The sequence below is a fragment of the Amblyomma maculatum genome, chromosome 6 (genome assembly GCF_055883805.1).
Source record: "Amblyomma maculatum isolate TAMU_Amacu chromosome 6, ASM5588380v1, whole genome shotgun sequence".
NCBI classification, from domain to species: Eukaryota; Metazoa; Arthropoda; class Arachnida; order Ixodida; family Ixodidae; genus Amblyomma; species Amblyomma maculatum.
In genome coordinates, this window is record NC_139349.1 from 78,592,564 (window position 1) to 78,618,463 (window position 25,900).

Genomic DNA, 25,900 nt, shown 5'->3' on the forward strand with positions numbered 1-25,900 from the left:
GTCGAAAGTAAATGCATTTTTTTTATTTTGCTACAAGGATATATTTCCTCACACGTCAAGAGGATATCCTGCCGCAACATTCCAATACTCAACTGATGCCTCCTTATGGCTACTTCGTGTATATGATACGAAACATGTCGCCCTTTTGTTGTTAAAGTTTTGATTGCGCATTATTACAGTCAGCGTGAAGCATTTCGAGCGATGTTACAAACGAAAATGGACCTAAGAAGCGTAATTCCGCTACAAGTAAGGAACAGGGGCTGTTCCTTGCCTTAAGACTTCTGGGAGGCCGCGGCCACTTCCTTGTGCTTGATCACCGCTGGAATCGTCTTCTCTGAAAAGGAAGAAAATATGAAAGAAGTAAGAACGGAAGCAGTGAAATGAAAGTTTTAGACGGCTGTGGAAATACTTTATTACTAAGTGTGATTACTCCGAACGAACATATGAGACTGCGAAGGTACCATTAGCATCGTATGCACTAACCGGAAAAGCTTACTATGCCAAATAATGGCCACCTGCTGCGGCCACATGGTTACAACAACTTGCTCTAGAACACTTCGCTGCAGGTTCTAGTTCTAGCTCTACGTGTAACCTTATTCGAATCAAGACAAACCTTATGAAGGATCTGTGTGGACGTAATCTGTTCTCTAGGGGAAGCAACCAAACCGGTGATAATGTTGAAATAATCTCATTTGGCTGCATTCGATCTAAAGTCATCACATTCACTGCGGAATCATTTACCTTTCACAGGACGTAACTTCAGGCGAAGCAACGTCACTTGTAAATAAGTGGTAGGTTTTTGACTCATCACGCTTGATATTATTAGGCGGACCCACCCACCCATAATTTCACCATCTATTGGATTAGCGACAGTCACGCGATAGTGATCGAACGCGCTGTAGTCAAGAGATAGATGAGCAGAAGGAAGAAAAACTACTAAAAAGACCAACCGATAATTGCGCCGTGCAGCTATCGGCCGACCGCATTTTCCCGTGTCAAACCACGAAACATTCTGCTTTCTACGGACCAAAAGTTCACTATACACAGAGTTCCATATTTTGTTGCGGGATTTTAGAAACATTCCTCTGTCATAACTACACGCTAAAAAATCCTAATAAATAAATATCGGTACATGGCCGGATTTTCTGCATTATCAGCATGACGCGGCCGCAAGTACATACCAGACAGGTTAGATGAGCAACCAAAACAAACAACGGGATAGGTATCATGCCATTTGCAAAGCAAGCGAAGTCATGACAGGCTGGTAGGGCAAGTTGCGCGGTCGCCTAAAAGGGTTGCTCCATCGGATTGTTAACATTAAGGTCAGTAGGAAGAGCGCTTTACTATCTCCTCTGAATAAAACACCGTAAAACTGGGACGGTAGCCTTCGCAACAAACTCGCAACTCGACCACACGCCAAGCCAGGCTCTCGGTTGCTTTTTTGCCCTGCAGAAGAAACCTGGCTATTCATCTGCTTCACTCACTTCTGCAAAAGCTGCGCTCACTCCTAAGAGCAGCTTCTCATCTATTCCTGAAATCGCAAGCATGTACCGATGCCTAATTAGATTACCATGGACGTAGACCATAATATGGTACCTTGTGAGTGACGTTTCCTCTTGATTCGCGCACAGGGGCACTTTTAAATTTAGCAGGCAAATAAAGTTTCGTATTAATTGTGGGGAAATGATATAATGCATTGTGAAGAAACCAAATATGCCAATAGTGATGTCTTAATCAGCCTAGGTACTACAAAACATCCCTTCTAACATTTTTCAGTGATTCCACAGAAAATATGTGACTGTTCTATAGAACCATTGCCTTTTTAATCGCCGAAAAAATTAGTGCACTGCAGATTTTGGACGTTTATCATATTACTATGGGACACTTGAAGGCCGCTGTGCAGACAAGAAGAATTTATCTGGATTTCCAGGACCTGGTACGATTGAACTCACTCTTTTCCTCTCGGAGTCGGATGGCGGCGTTCCTAACCCGGGCGTTAGCCAGCTTGGCGGCTTGATGTTCGGTAGCCTCCGGGAAAAGCCGCTGCGGAAGCTGATTTGGACCCGGACCGGTATATTGCGCGCTAGGGAACTCGCGTAGGATGTCCACCAAGGCTGCAAGCATTATATCTGCGTGAAATGGTTCAGAATAGCACATGTTGAAAACACTTTGCCACCCTTTTCACATTGATTTTCACGGCAACTGTGCCACGAAGATTCGGAAGCAGGTTCTTTCCATTCACACTGGGGTCACGCATTCCAACCTTCCGATCCCTGATATGTTGCCAGTCGTTTTAAGTGTCAGCCTCAAATTTGCAGCGTTGTCAAAAAACATACGCTGAAGATAAGTTGCTACACGTATATACTTCGTTGATATGTGAACACCACACCAACAAATAACACCAACATATATTTCCTTTCATTTAGGCACGCAACCAGATATTTACATATTACGGACTATTTCGTCGCAGGCGCTGATAAAAAAAAACGATTAAAGATTTTATATATATCGCACCTAGTGTTTCTCCGCTGATGCATGCTACTGAAGTCCTTACGAAGGACATGTATGCTTCAATTGAGTTAGACCACCCGGTATATCTTCTACAACATGTTACGTAGGGACACGGACGCAACATAACTGCACACATCTCCTAAGTTTTTCAGCCAGAAAACTAACATATGTTGTTATTTATTACCTATAGGCCATCATCGACAGCGCTGGGTTTTTTACGTGCATTATGAAGAAATTTCTTAACGCTAGAATATGGAGCAAGTAATAGTTACTTACGTCCGCTATTCTATACGGACATCGCCAAAGGTGGAGTAGATTTTGTAATATGAGATAGAGATGTTTGTTTTGTAAATTATGCCTTTGAATAAGATGATGGCGCATTCGCTGGCAGAATATTTGTATAAAAAGGGACTTCCAAATTATTTATATTGTATTGTATTGTATTGTATTGTATTGTATTGTATTGTATTGTATTGTATTGTATTGTATTGTATTGTATTGTATTGTATTGTATTGTATTGTATTGTATTGTATTGTATTGTATGGTATTGTATCACTCGTTCACATTTACTTAAGACTAGCAATTACGGCGACAAAGGAAAGCTACGCAGCCTTCTCAAGAACTTCGTGGTAAAAAAAACATTCTCCCCGGGTTTCAAACCCGAGATCAAGACGAACTTTTCTTTAACTACAAAGTTTCTGATAGAGATGCATAGCTTTCCTTTGTAGCCGTATGGCTGTACCTAGGTTACGTCAGAGAGTAATCACCCCCTCTTTAGTTTCTTGCCTACTGATTTTCTTCTCTTTACAAAATAATGTCATGCAGCAAAAACAAAAATTTCAAGCTAAAATCGCGACTTCCAGAGGCGAAGATTCAAGTAAATATTATTATCATTTTCTTCCGGCGGACTGTGGCGATTGCAAGGCAAATGAGTCTCTGAAAGGCCTCTCTCATATTGCTCCAATTAACCTGGTTCTGTGCTAGCTGCATCCACTTGACCCCTGAAAACTTCGTGATCTCATCCGTCCATATAATCTGCCGCAAACTGCTACGCTTACCTTCTCTTGGAATACAATTTTCGCCTTTAGCAATCACCGGGTATCCCCCATTCGTACTACATATTTCCTTCCCATGCCTATTTCTTTTTGACTTCGACTAGAGTATCAGTAACTCGAGTTATTTCTCTGACCAATTATGTACGCTTCCGATCTTTTAACGTTACAATAATATTTTTTCTGTTCCATAGCTCTTTGCGTTGTCCTGAACGTAAATAGAACCCTTTTCGTTATTTCCCACGTTTCTGCCTCATAGGCAAGTACATGTAAGATAAAACTGTTAGATACTTCCCTCCTCAGGGGCACCAGTAAGCTGCTAGATCTGCTGGTACTTGCCAAATTGCGCTCATCTCAACAATATTCTTCCAGTTATTTTTCTTTCGTGGCCCGGTGCTACCTGTGCTACATAAACATGTTCCCCTATCACTTCCAGTGCTTCGCTACCTATTGCAAACTGCTGTTTATTTCCGAAGCTGTTGAATATTACCCAAGTCATCTGCATGATAACCTTTAGGCCTACCTTTCTGTTTTACTTGTCTATAGGTCATTAATCATTCATTGTAATTCATTCCCTTGGACACTCAGAAAACCAATGTCATTAGTGAATCACTCATTACTGACGTCTAATTTTAAGTATGTTTTATAAATAACCTTTGTGCTACCACCCTACTCTATACATACTGGCCACGCAAGGGCCTTCTTATCTCTATTTTCTTTCCCTTATCGTTATCCTAATTCGCTATAATACACAATTAAAAGACTCAAAATCATTTACACATCATGCAGGCATTCGAAACATTAGGGCAGAGAAATAACTGCGACCGTTGTTATAATTAAGAAAGAAAAAATAGATACTTTCAGGCAAGCTGTTTGGGGATGCCCTGCTTTGCAGTAAATGTGCGAGGAACTGATCCGACGCAGTTAACAAGCTGCAAATAGTGTACCTTAAATTCATGCGCGGGTGGTCAAAATAACCTAAACAAATCTAAATTAAACAAAATTAGACAAGCAGCTGACCTCGTCCCAGATGCACAAGAGGCCCCACAATATTTTGTTACCCATTTTGTTAACTACCCCTACAGAAATATATAGAGGACGATAAGGCTTGTTAATGGCGATTTTCCACTTACCAAGAACTTTCTTCTCAACTTCACCGGAGAGCTTGTTTTGCGACACCTCGGTTTCCACAAAGTTTGCGAACCTCGCCAGTGCTTCCTCGGCACTCTGGTCACCTGAAAAAAAGAAAAATTAACCGGAGATGAAGAATTACTGCATGCTGCAGTTTTTATGCTGAACATTTCGAGAAGACTGCAGAGTCTGCAGTAGAGAAATGCAAAAGCCTGAGCGTACTTGCTGCGCACGGTACATCGCATGCCTCTTGTATAGCTTTTGCTAACAAGGACAGGGTTAGTGCCTTACAGTGGAAATTTCCTCTACTTGGCGTGTGTTCGTGCAATACTCTTGGAAGTGTGGGTTTGGCGGTGCGGCGTCGCTCGTCCTTGTGCCCCCTACGTTGCTATGGAGACGTCAGGAACGCTAAATAAGGAGGACACATCTCGAGTAATCTCACGGACAGATCTCGCGAACATCTCGTGCAAGCGAGATTTTCACCATAAGCCAAGCAAGGCTTTCGCCTTGAAACCAACTACGCAATCGAAAACTTGTGAGTGCAGTCCCGAATGGGTGCGCTTGTTTGTTAGTAGCTGCTCAAGAGAGCGCGAGTGTTTCGGCTCACAGGGAACTAGTAAGTTACAAATGAGTATCATTACTTCGCGCACGAATCCACAGCTGCTATCTCCTAGGAGTGAACGAGGAAATAATTGCCACCAACGTTAGACAATTACCTTTTTAAATTTTCGAAACAGTAAGATAAACTCTTGAAGCCTCAACCTCGCCTTACATAAGACAGCTATGAGCCCATTAATGTCTTCAGATACAAAAATGCAACAATAAAAAAAAAAAGCTTCGGTGGATTTTATGGTGACGGTATACAACGCTGACAGCGACGCCACTGACGTGTAGGGAATGTTAGTTTCGCCTCACGCAAGGTTCCCCGTCTAGTTTCATAGCCTTGATTTGGTGACACCCGAATATAATTCCGAAAGGAAAAGTTCGGCCTTTCTGGGCTGCAAGGCCATCGATGTACAACCTCCATGTACTGAAGAGCATAAAAGCCCATTTTATGACTCCACCTTATACCAGAGGCGTACGGAGTTAATGAGAAACAAAATAGTGTATTCTATCTGTGCTCTCGATCGATCACTTTTACCCCTCGGAACGGACGCACTGGCATGAGGCCCCCCACGCTTGTCCATGCATAATCGAAATGCTCTACAACTGTCATGCTGTCACGCCCCTCAATTCGAAAAAAGTTACAACTTGTGCGGCTACGGCACACGTCTGCAGAGAAGAACCTCCTGCTGGGACACCTTTCTGTACACTCCCATTCAGATCATTTCAATAAATATTCCCTCTATTTTTTTCTGACGCGAGCATCACTGCATAGCAGGTCAAACACGCCTGACGAGGCGCTTCTCTTCAGTAAACCGCGAAATAGTGTTTTCTCACCCTTGATGATGCTGTGGGCGAACATATCCTTAGCGAGCCAATAGATGATCTCCTCAAGCGTGTACTCGTCGTAGAGCGTGGATCCACGCAGTCTCTTCAGCGCACCGAGTACGTCCTCCTCCGCCTGCTGCTGTGCCGAGCGGCCGCGCTGCTCTTCGCCTAGCCGCTCCAACTCCAGGACACTCAGCTTACTGGGCGACAGCCCACTGGGCAGCATCATCCTTTCGCCCACACCACCGCGCTTCTGAGCCTCGGCTCCATTGGCTGCCGATGCGGCCTGCGAACGCTGGTGCGAGGGCTCCGATGTCTTGTCCCCTCCGGCATTCTTTTCAGTGGCTGCGGAGCTGGAAGAGCTCGCAGCCTTGTCCTTTCCTCCGGCCTGTGAAGCTTCTGACGGTGCAACTTCCTTTGACACAGAGGACGTGGATGGCGACTTTGGTTTTTCTGAAGGCGCTGCCTTGGAATTCGGAGTCTGCGTCTGGGTGGGCTTTTGTGGGGCCTTGGCTGCCATCACAACTTTGGGCGGATGCTCCATTTCTCTGGTGCTAAGGACTTCACTGAGACGATGCTGCTGCGCCTGCGGAAGGTTAATGAATGTGATTCAGTATGATGAGGGAGTTTTCATAATGTACGGTTTCTCACATGCAGTTACTCGTTAATAAAACGTCATTTCAAGAAAACATTTATTCGCTTTACGTGCAGGGGGAAATCACGCGAGCGCGCTAAAGTATGTACAGGCGATGATCAGGAAAGAATAAGGACGAGGTTGCTAACGAACCTGCTTGCCCTGAAGAATAAAATTACTCCCTTTCAGCCCCGTGCAAATCTACTGCACATACTAAATAGGTACGAATTGGATAGAACATCGAAACGTGACAGAGGTTGACGTGTGTAGTCCGTAAGGATATGTGTAAGACTAACTGCGATCAAACCCTATAGGTAACGTAGCACCGCTCACACAGAAGTCGAAAACTCCAGTACAACGCTGGAGTCTAGAAGTACATTTTGGAAGTGCACAGGTAACTACGAACTTGTTTCAAGACAAGTTGGTGCTGCTCTATGTACTTGTTTTCATCGGATACTATTCGACGAGCACGCGTCGCTCGGTAGTTAACCTGTGAACATTTCTCGAAAAATATTAATCAGCAACGTCTGCAATACGTATCAACAAACTGTTATTGATCGATACTGAAGACCACTGGCAGAAATCAAATCTGTCTTGTGAACATTCAGTTACCGGCAGTGTTTGTCGACTTCCGTCTAGCAGAAGGAGGTTCGTTCTATATGAGGGTTATAACGCTTAATGCATGACCAGCGCCCAACCAGGAAAATAGAGCACTTGACGTTTTCTTGTCTCAGCGCATAACGTGCTAAAATGAATTGTGCTCTCGCCACTTATTTAATTACCGATTTCGTTATTGTGCTGAGCCCTCCTTTGCCCACATTAATTAACCAAGACAACGGCGCGTACTTGACTTCTTTAACCATAACTATGGCTCGGCTGCCACTAACGTCAAAAAACATTGTTATACCCTCAACTTTAACGCGCGCTTTACGCATCAGTGCATTGCTTTTTTCTTTCGTGATAATGAGAGCAAAACATTATTCACGAAAGGATCAAAGCAAGGAAACAAAGACATATTTGCCCCCTGGCAATAGAGCAGTTGGGACAGCAGAAGAATGCAAGTGTATTAAAAAAAAAAATGGGGGGGGGGGGGGGGGGAGAGTATCAATAACAACAACTTCGTAGGGGTAAGTTTATTGCTGCTTAATATTTCTGCGTAATAAAACAGCCCAAGATGTCTAATAAGCCCAATGAGCCCTTTGCTTATACTGCGCTGGATTTCCAACAAAGACCACCGAATAAAGCTTACCGAAAGACGCAGGCGTGTAAACACACGCAAGAAAAAAAAAGAATAACAGCGCACTTAATTGAAACTCGTTAAGTGTGTTGGCGGAATCGCAATCCTTGGGCGATAGCCCCTCTCCTCGCTCGTTAGGATGCTTATTCTCTCCCCGCCTCTGGTTGTTTCAGAAAATCAGAAAAAGCGCGAACTTCTTTTAAGTTTCATAACGGCCTCCAGTTGAGACACTGAAACGAACCTCGCTGCAGGAGCGGAAAGGTTTAGAAATTTCAGGACATGATGCGGGTCGTTATGTCTCGAATGTTAGAATATTGTGCGAACACTTTGTTTAACGGTTCAATCAGCGCTGTTGTAGAGGAAAAATAAAACAAAATATATATGCTGACGTTGAATTACGATCTTTTATACTTTCTACGTTGCTGTCTCCTTTCGTGAGCACAAAACATTGCACTCGTTAAGTTAGGTTCTGGTGTTTTTCGGTAACAGGGGTCGGTTTCCCATGGGTCAATCCTGAAATATTAGTCAAGCACGAAATCTATACGTCACTATAGCCAACCAAAGTGTACTTTCTGGATCACGAACAGTTCGAACACGGACAGATATGCACTAAAATTGTTCTGAATTCGGCTCAGCATTTCGAGGTCTAGTCAACGCAAAATATCTCTTCCATTCTTGTTAAACGCGAAAATCGTTACTGGCGTATTCGTATATATTGTCTTTCGTCATTTTGAAGCTCGGTTCGAACACGGACATATATGCAGTAAAATTGTTCTAAATTCGGCTCAGCATTTCGAGATCTCATCATCATCATCATCAGCCTGATTATACCCACTGCAGGGTGAAGGCCTCTCCCTATTTCTCCACTTAACCCGGTTCTGTGCTAGCTGCATCCACTTGACCACTGCGAACTTCTTAATCTCATCCGCCCACCTAACTTTCTGCCGCCCCCTGCTACGCCTTCCTTCCCTTGGAATCCAGTTTGTTACCCTCAGCGACCATCGGTTATCCTCTCTTCGCACTACATGTCCTGCCCATGTCCATTTCTTCTTCTTAATTTCTACTAGAATGTCGGTAACTTGAGTTATTTCTCTGACCCACTCTGCACGCTTTCTATCTCTTAATGTTACCCCTACCATTTTTCGTTCCATAGCCCTCTGGGTTGTCCTCAACTTAAGTAGAACTCTCTTGGTTAGCCTCCACGTTTCAGCCCCATGATCTAGTCAACGCTAAATATCTCTTTCATTCTTCTTCAACGCGAAAATCGTCACTGGCGTATTCGTATATATTGTCCTTTGTCATTTTGAAGCTCGGTTCGAACACGGACATATATGCACTAAAATTGTTCTGAATTCGGCTGAGGATTTCGAGATCCAGACAATGTAAAATATATCTTTCATTCTTGTTCAACGCGAAAATCGGCACTGGTGTATTCGTATCTAGTGTCTTTTCATAATTTTGAAGTTCATACAGATTTCTAAGAGCGCTATTACCTCTGTACGTCCTCCCTCTAGAAGATCAAAAGCGCCGACCAGTGCTTTCCTTCCAAAGCATCTCTCTTCAGCGACGGTTCGTGAAAGGAAGAATAGTCCGCAATGTAAATAAGTTGCAAGTATTCGCCATTGGTACGAAAAGAAATGCAGCGATCAGTAAAAATGCATGAAGCCAAACGAAAACAAAGGGTAGAGGTTTGCGGGATAAAATGAAAGGACCATCCCACTACTCCTACTTTAAATGTTTCCCTAATGTACGCCTCTTCTGCTATGCTTAAGGAGGCTCGAACGTCTAAAGTCCATCTAAACTGAACCGCCAAAGTCGGCACGCGCTTTGAGTTAAGCGAAAATATTGATAAGATATAACTCACATGCTGCTTTACACGCGAACCCAAACCAAGTCCGCAGCCGGCATCTAGAGTCTGGCACATCCTTTTATTATTATTATTATTATTATTATTATTATTATTATTATTATTATTATTATTATTATTATTATTATTATTATTATTATTATTATTATTATTATTATTATTATTATTATTATTATTATTATTATTATTATTATTATTATTATTATTATTATTATTATTATTATTATTATTATTATTATTATTATGTACTCTATCTTAGCTTGACCGCGCATGCGGTTTTCGAGAGACGGCGCCAGCAGTTCACCGAGGCACACGAACCTAAATCTAATCGATTTGAAAAACGGCAGCAGTGATGCACGCTTACGTGTTGAGTAGTACATCAAGCCATTGTATTTCGTCATCATCCACAAAAAGCATTTCATCGTCGTCAAAACGGCAACGTCTTTTGAAGCATGACTTCTAGTACTGCATTTGTCCGACTTTCTGAATGGAAATGCAGCCGTAACGAGAGTCACAGCAAGAGCTAAGCGTAAAATGGCTCTAAACAACAGCGAACAACAGCCGTCAACGAATTTATCACTTTTCTTTTCGATCACAAATACCTTTCTCGTCTTAGGATCAATACGTTTTCCTCATGTTCCTTCTTCAAAGTGCATCATGCGTTTCAGAGGCCACATCAAAGAATCCAAGTACGTGTTGGATCATTCAGTATTGTAAGCGTACTGGTGTCAAGAACTCCTTAGAATTCGATATACTAGCTCGACCAGACGAGTAGACGAGAAGAGTTTTTACTTTGCTTTCTTCAGCTGATGACGGATAATTAACCTCGTTTTTCCATGACTGTTTCATTTTTACGTAACGAAAACTTGGAAACTAGCTTCCCTGCATTATTGCCCTCACTTAACGTGAGCGTTGTATTCATAACACGAGATAACAGTGCCTTCGTTTCTTGTGGTGATCAGCTGATATCACTTAACTTAGTCAGTTAAAAACATTTCACATCACCGCACTCTGAGGTCTTGCACTGCGGCAATTGGGAATTCAAACAAAGCCAGTTGACTTCAATAGAAGCATAACATTTAAAGTAATAGTCTGCCAGATAGTTTAAACATAAACGTTGTTAATAATCTCCACGTTACAAATCTCCAGTAAGGGTTAGGCCGCAGTTTTTACGTGGCTAAAATGCTGAAGTGGTTAAAAGCTGCAACCGAGGCGAAATAAGTCTGCAATATATATCAAGGGTTTCCAAACTGTTTTCCTCAAAGAACCCGAAAAAGCCATCAACATGCGACAATGACCCTGCCCTTGCAGTCACAATCAGGCGAGGTGATGTAGCATGGACCCGTCCTGGTATTTGTTGTGTTTTAGTTTTTTTTCATCAGTTCGACAATCACCATTTTATTACATTCCTGCTTCTCAATAATGTCCAGCCCTGTAAATTGAGAGCAAGAACGCAGTAAGCTACAGTCACAAGAATAACGCCTCATCTCATTCGCGCTCTGAGCCAAGCCTTGACAGGCTGGACTGCGTACATAATCACGGATGGCCACGCCGGCTTTATTGGTTATCTGCGCTTCTGCTCCGGGGGGAGTGTGGCATAGCCGTATTTTTCTACTTCGGCAGCAAGCATTTTTTATTTTTCGCTTTCCGGCACAATAGGCTCACCGGTGGAAATAGTTCGGTCCGTTGCCCCAGTGCCTTCGAAATTCCCGGAAAAACGTCCATTGAGACACGCACGCTTTCCTGCTTTGACTTGGCTCGGCTAACGCGGTTGTGTGTTCCATGCCTTCAGTCGCCGCGCGCGCGATTACACGTGCCACAACACAAACGTAACTCCCTCGGAACCCAGTTTGAGAACCCGTGATCTTAACAATGGTCGACTCCTCTCTCAGCAACGACGTTCAAAACGCAAAAGTTGCTTCCCCAGAACCGTACCGGCCGTCAAGATTATGGTCTACCCTGGTCCGGTTATTACCGTGCATCTTGCACGGTAATAACTGGACCAGGGTAGACCACGCGTCAGTCAGAATATTCTGACGCGTGGCAGTACTATGAGTCCTCGTAACTAAAGTTTTCGCTCTCTTTTTATTTTTATTTTCAAGCTTCCGATCATTCTGTACAAGCTCCTAGGTTATACACCTTAAGCAAATCTAGTTAACATTCAAGCCTTTCCTTCTTCCCGTTCTTTCTTATGCGATATCATAAGAAGCCCACTGGAACGAAAAGAAGGTGATGTCTTATATGCAAAGTACATATGCATATGCTGCCACCTGCAAAGTGACAGGTGGAAGCAGCTATCTGTCGCATATCAGGTTGGCAGAGAGAAAAGAGAGGTGCAAAAAAATTCAGAGACACTTTTTCTCCGCCTTTCAGGGTATGAATCAACATCATTAATGGATCCCATATATCTGCTGTTTTTGCCGATCCTTTTCCGCGTCCATTCATTTTGCTACTCGCTTTTTCAGTAATGTTTTGCGTACCACACGCATGTCTGTAATTACACAGTAGTAAGATACCGTATCATGTGAAAGACCACTTGATGTAGATAAAAATACAGTCGAGCCAATTTATAACGAACTTGACGGCCACACGGATTTCGTGCGCTGTATCCGAAGTTCGTGCAATCTGTGGTGAGCATCCTTTATCTTCTGCATACTCATTGGCACGCCGTGGTTTAGTAGATTATGTGCAAGAGCACAAATCATAGATATGACGCCCCACTTTACCGAACCCTACGCACATGCCAGAGGGGCCTAACGGTAGCCGGTCTGACACGAGATTCAAGGCAACCGATGGGTGCAACTTCTCCAGTCTCAGCCTCCAACAAGAGTCTTCCACTGCCGCATCGTCGCAGCTTACGACAATTTGATGTCGTCCAATTAATTGAGGAATTGCTTCAATACCACGTCCAGGAACAAACCTGAGAAACACTTCGTTACCGCCGGAAGGCATTGAAGCTAAGCCAAGGTGAAACTGGACTTAAACTGCATAGCGACGTCTCGCTTAGTATGGTGTGCCATGATGAACTGGTGAATAGCCACATTACTTGCTGGTTGTTACGACCACATGACTAATTTAACGCTTTATTATTTGGGTGTCCTAATTATTTACATTTAACCAGTTCATGGCAATTAAAAATTGAAATGAAATTTCGAAAATGATGCGTCGTCAAGTCATATATCGTTAAACAGCTTACATAGAGTATAACTGTGAGAGATAAATTGTCGCTATTAGCTAGGCCGTGGTGGTGCAGTGGTTAAAGCGCTCGACTACTATGCCCGAGGATGCGGTATCGAATCCCGAACGAACTATGGCACCCCTTTTTCTCTTTCAGCTTTCACTATCATCTTCCTCTCTTCCCTTACGGCATGGCTTTGGTGTCCACAGAAAGAAGTGTGACAGACAGTGTGTCTTTCCCTTCCTGTGAACCAATTATTACCATTATTATTATTATTACTAGTATTATAATTACACTGCAACATCGTGACATACTGTTACCACCAAGATGTTATGGGGGGCCTTGATATGGCCAGTTAACCCAGTCTGCTTTATGTAGGACAGTGGGGAATGCAGTACTGCCCAGTAACCACGCGCACTAGAGCGTCGTCGGCTTTGTCCACAATCCCTCAATGCTTCTTTGTTGCAATATACGGTTGAAAAGGCTTAGCATCCAAACATACACCGTATTCGAAAAACTACCGTTCGAGCTTGGGTGTAACCAAGGTTAAACCCTTATGATTTTTGTCTCGGCTGTTTGTTGTCTCATTCACTACACCATTTGTTACATGTTGCTTCGAAGTCTGCTCTTGGAGTTGGCGTAACTAACTTTTTCTGCCCTACGTGCTACCAATACAAGCTTATAGATGAATTTTTCTGCATTATTGTAGTTTTGCTCACAAAGTATTTCTTAGCTGTCCTTACGATAGAAAATTGAGGACGTATCTTTTTATTTCATTTACCGCTGATATAGCATGCCGTCGCAGCGCAGAATGCGTAAATACCTGCCAGGCTACACAGTAACATTAGTTCGTAGTTTAACCAGTTCAATCTTCGGCCAGCATTCCAGTGAGCTCTAATTGCCCCAGTAGGAGCCACGTAGTATGGACGATGTTGGCCCTCAAAAAAGGCGGCCATAGGCCATGGCAAAACACTCACCACTCTATGCAACCATTAACAAAATCGAAGTAATGTCAGAGGAATGGCACTGGTATCGTTATGAATGGCAATATCATGTGGCTACCTGTGCTAAAGTCATTACGGCACAGTTCGCTTTCTTTCGTTACGAGCGCAGTCGCGCTGAGCACAGTGGGAGCGTGAGTGCAATTAATAAACGGCCGAACCTTAAGGAGCAATTCCTAGGCCTGTTCTTGCGCTTTTGCAGCCCTGGATGCTCTTCTCGCACTGAAGGGTGGGTCGAGATGGCCCCATCTTGTTTTCATCCATATAACGCTCCGCTTCTCTCTTGAGTTTGACCTTTCTTTTTTTTATCATAGCTGATGCGCGACAGCTGCTCGTCAGCCTGGAAGCTGGTCACAAAATATAATATAAAAGGAAATAATTGAAACGCTTTGTGCAAGGTATAGAGCACTGTCGCTATAAATTTCATAAAAGGCCGCCGTGATTAGAAATCTTAGAATGTCCTTTCAACCATCTTGAGCCCAAACATTGTTTTGAAGACGCAGCCATCCAAAGTCGACATTGACCAGATCCACATCTACAGCAAATTTATAGCGTCCCAGAAGCAAGGTCGGTCCTGGCAAAGCAATGGCTCGGATGCACTTATTACACGCAGCAAAAGTACACTGAAATTTGCACGTGCACAGTGCTGTAAGGAAAGGGAGGAAGGTGGGAGTGAAAGTGGAAAGAGAGAAAGGGGTACCGTAGTGGAGGCCTCCGGAGTAATTTCGACCACCTGGGGATCTCTAACGTGCGCTGGCATCGCACAGCACACAAACGTCACTACGTTTCGCCGCCATCGAAACGCAGGGGCCTCCAAATACAATGGCATCAATGTTTTCCAAAACACTTTCTTTCTTTGTACTGTAAACGTGCACGAACAGTCTCATAGAATACATGCAATTCAGGCAAAAAATGGCCTTGCCCGCGCCATGATTTGTTCACTTCCGAAGTAATATTCAAGCCTACTTATGAAGACAAAATTTTCACTGTTAGCGGTTACCTTATTTTTTTCCTTTTCCTGTGCAGAAATCCTTCCATACTTCAGCACCTACGCCCAGCCAGACAGCAGCCACCTGCTCGTTGGCGTGCGTGTATCGGCTGTCTCGCCCTATGTGTTCATCCGACACCTTTCGCGAGCCTTTATTAAGGTGCACTATGTTATATGCGTATGTGGTCGATTGTGACCTTTCCCCTCTCTTCCTTAAAACGACCCAGGTGTGTGTGTGTGTGTGGGGGGGGGGGGGGGGGGTGCGTATGTCTCTATGTGCGTGTGTGTGTGAGGGGGGGGGGTGCGTATGTCTCTATGTGCGTGTGTGTGTGAGGGGGGCCAGAACGCGCGCGCGCGCGTTCTGGCTTGTAACAATAGACATTACTATTTAGTTCCTTAGAATCCAGCTGCCTTTCTTCGGACGTGACATTGTTTTTCTGCATATTCGGTAGCATTACCCCCACCACCTCACGTGCTACTAAGCGTGTAAGAAGATTTAAAGCACGCAAGATGGCGCACCTTGAACTCATCCTTCTTCTTCATATTGATGGCCTCCCGAAGCTCCTGGATCTTGCGCAGTTTCTCCTGCTGCGCGCGGATGTAGTTCATCTCGGCTTTCACGTCCTGCAGGTAGACGATCGCCTCCTCCCGAGTCATCTGCAACAAACACGCCGAAAAAAATGGAAGACGAAGGGAGGGATGTTCAGCCAGAACTTAACGGCATATTCTCCTTTTCTTTCCTCTGAGGAAAAAAAACAATCGCTCTTTTACACTTTTTAGTACCCTTTTACCTTGGGATTACGCTTTAAGTACCATTGCGGATAAAACCAGGCTTTTCTTTTTATTTCGGCTATGTTCGTGCATCATCACAAGCAGTTTCGTAAATCGTCGGGGAACAGAAGGAGGCTGCCCCCCCCCCCCCCCCCCTGCCTTTTTTTTTTTTTTTTCATTCGCTTAGGGTGAGGGACGCAGCACACTGAAAGTGCTCTTCGCCCCATCTCCCCTTTTTCGTCCCGGGACCTCTCCGCTGATATCGAAAAATACGAGCAGAACAAGTAACAGGGGGAGCCCCTAGCCTTCCAAAGAATGTTCAGTAGAACCATATCTTCAACAAAACAGTGCTGTCACAATTACAGCCTGCCAACAATCGAATGACATTCCATGAATATGTGTGATCTTATGTTATTTAACTTCAAGTTTGTTTTTCAGGCATCGATTTAATGACATTTAGAGTGATACGTTAAAGGAGATTTAGCGCGTTCAAAGGACGGCACCACGCAAGCCGTCGAAAATTTATTCAGGGTCTCACTTGTTCGGATCTGTCGAGAGATTTAGTCCAGATATGTGGCGCAACAAACACAATCACATGAGAAGAAACATGACACAGGCGCACACTACCAACTCTAAATATGGATCTGAACACACACTTCTTCTTCCTCACTCATCCTCTTCTACATCCAAGTACATCTTCTTCACACACCTCTTCTTTGCCCAAGAGATATAGTAGCACTTTATTCCCCGCAGTGTGTGTTCAGATCCATATTATAGTTGGTAGTGTGCACCTGTGTTATCAGAGAGGTGCAAACTATGCCAGGATAAGACGGCTCTGGTACATATGATATGGACGTGTCCAGAAATAAAAAATATAAATGAACAGACAAAACCGGAAGAATTTTGGGAGACTACTGTTGAGCTCACACCCTGAGACTCAGCTAGGTGTAATCCGACTGGCCGAACACGCCGCCCGGGTCCAAGGGCTCCAGGTCGTCGTGTAGGCGGGTAGGTTGACGCCTACCTTGTATCTGTTGGAAAATAAAGTTTTTACCACCACCACCACCACCACCACCACCACCACCACCACCACCACCTGTGTTGTGTTTGTTGCGCCACATTCTTGGGTACTATGCAGCACCAACTTTCCCCTCAAGCTGTCATTTTGAGAGAGTTAACAGTAAGCAAAACAGGCGCTGACAGGTGCGGCTCTCACCTGGGCAGCACACATAGGACTACTTCGCCTGAGCAGGTCATATATTATAAAACAAATGAAAATAAGTAAAACGTTTTGAGTAAGGTAGACTGCTGTCACTATTAATTTCATAAAAGGCCAGCGTGATTAGAAAACTTAGAATGTCCGTTCAACCATCTTGAGCCCAAACATTGTTTTGAATAAGCAGTCATCTAAAGTCGACATCGGCAAGACCCACCTCTACAGCAAAGTTATAGCGCTCTAGAAGCGAAGTCAGTCCTAGCAAAGTAATGGCTAAGATGCACTTACTACACACAGCGGAAGTACACTGAGCAATTGCACGAATCAACGCGCACTAAGATAGCTGAAGACCTGTCCGCGGAGTACGAAGGGAAGGGGGAGGGGGGGCGTTTTTGCCGTATGGCCAAGGCTCACGTCAAGACGTCAAAGAGAATTTTATATTCACTGAAACTGTGGCGAAAATATTTTAAGTGCTTTCCCTAAAGTGCTTTGATGTTTGGACCCCCTAAATATATCAACAAGCATTAAAAGCATTGCAATTTCCTTGTGACGTATTGTATGCGATTTGCTAAAAAAATACAAACGAAATGCAAACATTTAAAGTGTGCCGCGGCAACCTATGCATTGCCCCTGCAAATTGCGGGGATTTTCTCCACTGTTCACAAAACACAGAAGGAAAAGTACAAGAAAAAGGAAGAGTAAAAAACAAAGATAGCCCCTGAGATCGAATGCTAATTAGAAGCTGTACAGACAGAAGCCCGACTTAATATACGGTGGCCTTTTTTCTTCCTTTGAGACGAAACAATGTAAACGCATGTGCCATATTCTCGTGCTTGGCAAAAATGGCAGCGGCGTATCGAGTTGCTTCTCACTTAATTCGCGTCGACATCCGCGTAGGAGAAATTCATTTGGAGAGCCGCATGAATCCTGGTTCCATCGTTAATTAGGATTTTTCTCTGTCCGAAAAAACAAAGCGGAAGAAAAGAACAAGGCAGGCAGGAAGCAAATCGCTGTTGGACGTCGCGAGAAGCCTTTTTTCTCTATGAAGCTCAGGACCGTGGACTCCACGAACAGATAGGAGCACTCCCTTGACGTTTCTGATTAATTTTGTTTTTCAATTAAGGTAAATTTCTTGCCGTTGCCTCGCATTTTTTTTTTTTCGTGCTTTCTCGAGGTCTTATCTCGTCCAGGTAGTTTGTGCTTCTGAATACAGTAATCGCCGCTGTTTCCTTACCGTATTTAGGTTTTTATCTTTTTTTTCTTGCAATAAATTTTTCTTACAATCTACTGTACTGTTCATTTTGTTTCTTGGATATAGTTTATTTCCTCCTGATCATTTTCCATTAAATTATATATTATTTGGCATTTGCTTACATTAATAATTCCTGCCGACTGTACTGCAAGGGACATTTTTTTACCTCGATAGCAGGAAATCCTCTTCTTACAATATTTTGAAACATTAACTTGTCATAACGGCAGATGTGCAAATAAAAAGTTATCTTGGCGTACATTTCATACAATATTGATTTTCAGCAAGAAACGGCAGTACAGTTGCATGATGTAACGGGCTAGAAGCAGGTGAAAGGAGCGTTTTCACAGGGAGGAGCGTTCTAGTGCCACATCCGTCATCCCAAGTTACGTTCTGCCTTCACCGATTTGTTTGTTTGTTTGTTTTGTGGGGTTTAACGTCCCATGACGACTCAGGTTTGTGAGAGACGCCGTAGTGGACTTCGGAAATTTCAGCCACCTAGGGCTCTCTAATGTGCACTGACATCGCACAACACACAGGCGCCTAGCTTTTCGCCGCCATCGAAAAGCTGCCGCCGAAGACAGGATTTGATCCTACATCATTGGGAACAGTAGTCGAGCGCCGTAACCACTGCGCTAAACCGGCGCGGCTCTTGATCGATCTGTCGTCGTGTGTATTTTGTAATTAAACCTCTGAACAACATGACACATGCTTACCTATATATGCGTCTGTCTGGCTGATCGCCTCTGACAAGCAACTGTTTTCTGCGTCACGTGGTCAGCTGCCCTGGCTGTTGTCGTCATAGTACGCAGCTTGGCGACTATCACTGGCAGTATTGTGACAGTTATGTAGCGGTTTTCTACTGATCACATTTCTTTCTGGCTGAGATTCATTGATTATTTTACTAGTAATGAATTTGTTAATATTTTTTAACGATTGCATTTCTTAAAAATAACAGCACTATCACTACTATCCAAAAATGTCTATCGGATACCTCAGGTAACGGTAATCAAGCTTTTAAAAACAGCAGAATTTCCTAGCCCACTGAAACCATTGAGAAGCGTGTGACCTATTCTGCAGTGTACTTTGCGTTTTTCGGAGCTCAACAAATATTAAAGACTAATCATCTACTTCTTAATCATTCGCTGCAGCAACGGCGAAGCATCAGTGCAGAAGTTGTAGATCGTCTTGAAATGCCACTTACTGAAATGTGTGCACCGAAGTACCGTATACCTATAGTTCTTTGTTTATAGACTTGAAAGATAGCACAGGCAATGAAAAAAAAATCCTCTAAGTGGGTGCGGCGCTGTTTTAGCATCCTAAAACGGGTCTCAGGAAAAAAATATCTTCTTATTGGGAGTGCTGTCATGGTTCAGGGTTTGCTTGTGCACAGGACGAGCGATGTGCGCCAGCAGCAGGTCACATGATAACTATGTGTTAAGGCCGGTAAATAGAGCTGCATAAGTCGTAAGCTGGTACAAACACTTTATTGTTTTAAATAAGCTCTACTACATCTGGATTATTAGCGTATATATATATATATATATATATAGTAAAAGAGAGTAGGCACTTCTTAGATGCACACTTGTTGTCGACGTTTAGGTCGGAGCCCAACCTTTAATCAAGATGGATTACATTGCTTGGGATTGCCATTTTAAGTAGTGAGCATTGCAAAGCAAACAAAACAATAAAACGACAACAGATAAAGAAGCACTAATACCCATGACTAAGTCGACCTTTATTTCAGAAGACATTCCTTAGGGCGTTCTCGCGCCACGACTTATCTGTGCTTTTGTGTATTTTTCTCTTTCAAAGAACTGAGAGGGAGACGTTTTCAATATTCTACACAACGCCGCTGCTAACCCATTTTGTGGTCTAGCCTTGTTTTGCCGACCTGTTCAAGGAAAGGAAGAGGACGGGGACATTTTGACGCATCTACAAAGCGAAATTCCTGCTGAATATTTTCTTCTTCTTTCTTTCGTTATTTTTTTCTTAGGCATTTGACTAAAAGGAGGCTGAGGCTAAAGGCGCGGTCGCCTGGCGTGGCCTCAGCCCCCTGCTATATGATCAGTAAGCATCGAAAATACAATATTGGGGCAGGCTGGCACACAACAGTAGCCTTGATCAGGACATAAAAGGAAAGAAACAAAACAATAGTGACATTTGTGCGCAGTGTGTGCAAAAGAAATATATGTAGGTACAATATGAATATAATGAAGGCACCTAATAGGCACAATTTTACGATGAGTATCACAGGCATACAAAAATAATGAAAGTTGAAGAAATATACACAGTGCAAAACCCTATATCAGACAGGCGAGTTTTTCCTTTTTTTTTTACATTTAAACCATAAGACAAGTAAAAAAATACGCAGTCAATTACAGATTACACTGGACAAACAATTTAAGTACAATAACTCACTGGTAAGCAAACAAAGAAACATTAACCGACAAATCATCTAAAGCATGCGCGGGCGAAGTAATATTATTGAGAGCATGCAATATCACTACACAAAAGAAATCTCTTTTTTTCGGAAACATCACAAAATAGCTGACGCCCAGTACGGCTTCCAAGAAAAAAAGTCGGCAGAACAGGCACTTCTATATATAAAAGATCAAATTATTGATCTTAGCGATTATTATTAGCGAGATAACGCTCAAAAATAATGGGTTGATGAGGCCGTCGTCAGCGAGCAGAACCGTGTATGAGAATTGAGCACAAAAGAAGAGAGAGAGAGATAGAGAGAAAGCTCACGTACCATATTACAAAGACTATAAACACCTTAGCACAGGCTCAAGGCAGGTGGCAGCTCTTCCTAGAGGAGGTGTAAGGACGATATATTTGCCGCTCAACTTACCACTCCCTGCCTGAGAAGCTCTTCGACAGCCATGGCGACACCCTCTTCGTCTCCTGTCCTCAGGATGTACTCAGCTAGGTCAGCCGGCGTGTACTGCGTGCAATGTTGGTGTATCTTATTTTAACAGATCGCCGTGGAGCTCTGTCGTTGTCATTGCTTTTTATTTATTGTGTGCGTAGGAAACGTTACTATTCTTGCTCTGAGACGGTAGCACATGCTCCTGTCATGGGTCTAGTCTAGATAGAGGAGATGAAGTTAGGTACCTAACGCGCTCAACACATAGAATATGCAAGTTCAGTGCTTTTTCTGCATAATTAAAGTCACCGATCAGAAAAACTGTAAAAGAAACAGATTTCACGCAACATTGCAAAATCACAGAGGAAACTTTGGTAACGTATGTGAAACGTCTCATAAAATATCCGACAGAGCTCCTGATGGGATAATAAACAAGACAAATAAAACCACACCAGATACAAAAGAGAACGTTTACATTAATAGAGTTTAGGATAAGACACGCTCTGAAAGCGATTAACGGTTTCTTTTCAATTTTTTTCTTCTTGGTTAGCGGTACATTAGGGGTCAAAGGAGGGACACTCTCTTAATGCTGCATGAATCAGCAAAAATGTTTGCCTATGCTCATGATTTTTATAAGTCTGTGATTAACAATTTTTCATACTTGTTTTTGTTTTACCAAGCCTCTGACTCTACGCCTGCTTCCGCTCAGATGGAGTGGCTTGAGAGTGTGAATAATTGGTCATGATGATTGGGGTTATGATCAACACAATTTTTCATAGTTGTTTTTGTTTTACCGAGCCTCTGACTCTACGCCTGCTTCTGCTCAGATGGAGTGGCTTAAGAGCGTGAATAATTGGTCACGGTGATTATGGTCGTTATGATCAAAAGGCCTTTTTTTTATCTATACTCACGAAAGCTTCATATATTTGCTGCAGAGACATTGGGCGAAATAAAACAGTGCGTGCACTTATATTCTTGGTAAAAAATGAATGTTGCTTAAGATTTAGGCCTGCGACAAGTACGCGCAATGGAAGGTGGAAAGCAATATGCGTCTGCACAGCGACCAGCCGGAGCACAAAAAGCCAATAGTCTTCGCATCGTGTCGTATACGCACGTCGGTTCGGTCGGGCTCTTCCGCGTTCCAGGGATAAGGGAGATAGTTCTTCTTTTCGGCAGGCCCCGGACCCGAAAGCAACTGCTGCTGCTGTTGCTGCTGCTGCGCCGACTGCAGCAGGTTGTTGTTGCTGGAGTCCTCGATCTTGGTGTCGTGGATTCCGAGCGATGGCACGTCGAGCTGGGTGCGTGACACGCTGTGCGGTCTCTCTCCCGGTCCGCGCTGCTCCAGCTGAGAGGTCTGCTTCACGCTGGCCAGCGTCGCGCCGGACTGGGCGTCCTTCACTGCACGGGTCAATACGGAAATAGAGTACCCTATTAATGTCAGCGAGATTATTGAGCAAAGGGCTTGAAATGGACAACAAGACGAGAACAAGGTATATGAAAGTTATCCGTTGCGACAGGTTGTGCGTTCTCAAATTTATTGCAGCAGTGAAATGTCTATGGAATTAAATTTTAGAAACAAGAACGTCAATAACATGAAGACGTCACTACGGTCACTCTTACTTTTTCAAACGTCAATATACTGTCACGTATCGTTTACTATGAACAGTTTGGTTCCCAGAGAAAATTGCCCACCATGTTAGTTTTCCATTATAACAAATCGTGCAGAAAATGTGCATGCATTAATCTATTAAAAGCTCCTGGGGAGTGTTTTTGCACCAGTGCACCTTTTCCTTCGTCTACAAACCCGGCCAGGATGCAGACTGCTTGCGATCTCAGCCTATTTTCCAATGTGTTGTTGAAGCGTACGTCTTGTCTTTACCTTTCCCACATAATCTACAGACAGCCTTGGATTTCTCGCTAAGCTTCCTTATCGACCGTCTCTGCTCCGACAGCGCTGATCCTTCTCTCGCCATGTTCATGCTCCACGGAAACGCACCATTCCGCCGCAGTATGTGACCTGACGGGGCTTAGCTCTTGCTGGTTGTTTCCCAGCACATGCGCTCTACCTTCATCGAACAGTTCCGTGATGTTTCCACTGTTGTCAACTTGACGTCTCTCGTAGATACGAAAGCGTGCGCTGGCCCTCCCATTGGCCGCGTCTCTCGTTCCGTCCATCGCTATGTGGCCACTTGTTTGCTCTGTCAACACCACAAGAAGTCCACCGTTTTGCCTTCCGGGCCCTCTCAGACGATTGACATCTCCACTGATTTGTTCTTCCATGTTGACATCCACAGGCTTGAAGCTCTCACAGATTTTGCCTCGGGGAACAAATGGATCACCGTTGACATCGATTACGCTACGCGGGATGCCATTACCCGAGCCATCACAGCCAGCCGAACTACCGCGTCACTGACTTCCGTCTACATGATGAGGTACTCCATCATGATGCTGCCCGTCAACTACTCAACGAACATGGTCGCTGCTTCCTCTCCAGGGAGGTTGACCATAAATTTGTTTCATCCGTGTTCTGTCCGTAATAAATTCACCACTTCATATCAGCCCCAAACCAAGGGACTCACTAAACGACTCAAAGTTCTCCATTTATGCATCTGACTAGCACCGGTTCTCAGATGTTAGCCTACCATTAGTGAACTTTACCTACAACTCTACTCGCCATGATACCGCTCCGAACCCTCCCTTCTAACTTCCCTTTCGACAATATATATTACTGCTCTTCGACATCTTCCTATCCGCAGCCGATGCCACAACTCTACAGTACTTACGCTCTTGATTCCATCGTCCGACTTGATCCTACCAGCAAGATTCCTCGTGGAGCTCTCCATCATCCCAAATTACATAAATGCAGCTACAACCATCGCTATCGGCATGCCCACTATGCTCCCGCATATTTCGTCTTACTGCGGCCGCCATCGAGACTATTGGCCTTGTGCCAGAAACTTCTGCTGCGTTACAAAGGCTGTACCATATTTTACTTATTTATTTATGTGAAATACTGGTTCTAGCAGGAGGGGCACATTCAAACATTTTGCAATATAAGCAATGACAAGCATATGCATAGAGAAAACAAAATGTCAGACAATCAATCAGTATTGAAAATATAGACAGGCATCGCAACACAAAACAAATCAAAACTCATGAAATAAGGAGATGATGTTCCAACTCTGTTGCAAAATTTCTGGACAAAAAAATATGAGAAGGTAAAGCATTCCATTCGGATACAGTTCTGGGGATAGGATAGGATAGGAAATACGTTAGTTTCTCTACGAGGGTCTTGTGCTAGTAGCGGAAGAGTTCCATCTTCCGTCTTCTCACAGGGTCGGTGCCCCTATTCCAGGGCTCCGCTGAGCTTCGCTGCTCGCTGGGCGTGCTGGATTAAACCTAGTTGGCAATCCAAATCGCCGCTGGAGAGCCGGCTCTCCCACTGTTCCGCACTCGGGTCTTTACGAAAGCTGTCGTTATTTTTACATTGCCACGTGATGTGGTATAGCGAAGGTTTGCTACCACACCATGGGCAGGTGTCTCGATATTGTGACGGGTAAATTTTGCTCAGGGTATGCAGGTTAGGGAATGTTCCTGTCTGCAGTCTTCGCCAGTACACGGCCTCTTGTTGTTTTAGATCCCGATGAGGCGGCGGATAGCGGATCCGTACCCCCTTATAGTAGTTAAGAATGTCGGAGTACGTAGGGCCGACTCGCTCGGGTAGATCGTCCGATTGGGAGGAAGCTCGGCTCGTGTACCCTCGAGCTACCTGATCGGAGTTCTGGGGAAGTAACTATTGTACTGTGATAGTCATCGCCATCGACATGCACCTGTGCGTTGTGCGACGAAGAAGAAGTACGCTGGGCTCGCCGTTGCAAGGTCCTGTCCTCACAGCTCTCCACCTGAGCGTCAATAAACGCCCTATTACAATTGGCGGAGGTGCCGGAAACGATCCCACCCAAACTGGAACTGCGAAGCCGTACACTACCCTCTACGACCGCCATGCAAGACACTTCGACGCAGCCGGCCGTTCCACCCACGATCATGTGTGCTGGCGTCGTGCGCCAGCGTGACCCTTGCCTGTTCAGCGGCACGGCCGATCAAGATGTCGACGACTGGCTGTCATCCTATGAAAGAGTAAGCACCTACAACAAGTGGGATGACTCACAAGCTCAGTAACGTCATATTCTATCTGACGGACGTGGCGAACCTCTGGTTTCGCAACCATGAGGCTGACCTGTCATCTTGGTCGACATTTAAAAAGAATTTCGCGGAAGTGTTCGGCCGCCCGGCAGTGCGTAAGCTTCGTGCCGAACAACGTTTACACGATCGTGTTCAGCGCGCTGATGAGACCTTTACCAGCTACATAGAAGACGTCGTTGATCTCTGCAAACGAGTCGACCCGGCCATGCCGGAAGCAAACAAAATCCGCTACATCCTCGAGGGCATTTCTGAGGACGCCTTCCAGATGCTGGTAGCGAAAGATCCCACCAGCGTTAGTGAACTCGTGAAGCTTTGCCAGAGCTACGACGAGCTCCGCAAGCGGCGCGCTTCTAGGCGCCGCTCCAGTGTGTGCGACGAAGGCGTATCCGCATTAGCCCTGGGTGGTTCGCCAACTTCTGAAGGGAGCCCGCTGAATCAAAAGATCAAAGATTTTATTCGTGAAGAGGTCGCACGTCAAATCTCACTCCTTCCCCATTTTCAAGACTCGGGCCGCCTCGTTCCTGAACTGGCTCCATCTTTGGCCCCTGCTATACGCCG

At 44.3% G+C, this 25,900-nt stretch overlaps 1 protein-coding gene across 1 annotated transcript in view; it reads right to left on the minus strand.

Annotated features, from left to right (window-relative positions):
- Positions 1-272: 272 nt before the first annotated feature.
- LOC146186074 (uncharacterized) overlaps positions 273-25,900 on the minus strand; it is a 75,153-nt gene continuing 49,525 nt past the window's right edge. The window contains exons 4-10 of the mRNA XM_084605622.1: positions 22,254-22,537; positions 21,125-21,217; positions 15,551-15,688; positions 6,136-6,712; positions 4,698-4,799; positions 1,953-2,129; positions 273-334 (exon numbers count right to left, since the gene is read on the minus strand). Coding sequence (XP_084461748.1) covers positions 273-334; positions 1,953-2,129; positions 4,698-4,799; positions 6,136-6,712; positions 15,551-15,688; positions 21,125-21,217; positions 22,254-22,537 — 1,433 coding nt within the window. The remainder of the gene's footprint in view (positions 335-1,952; positions 2,130-4,697; positions 4,800-6,135; positions 6,713-15,550; positions 15,689-21,124; positions 21,218-22,253; positions 22,538-25,900) is intronic.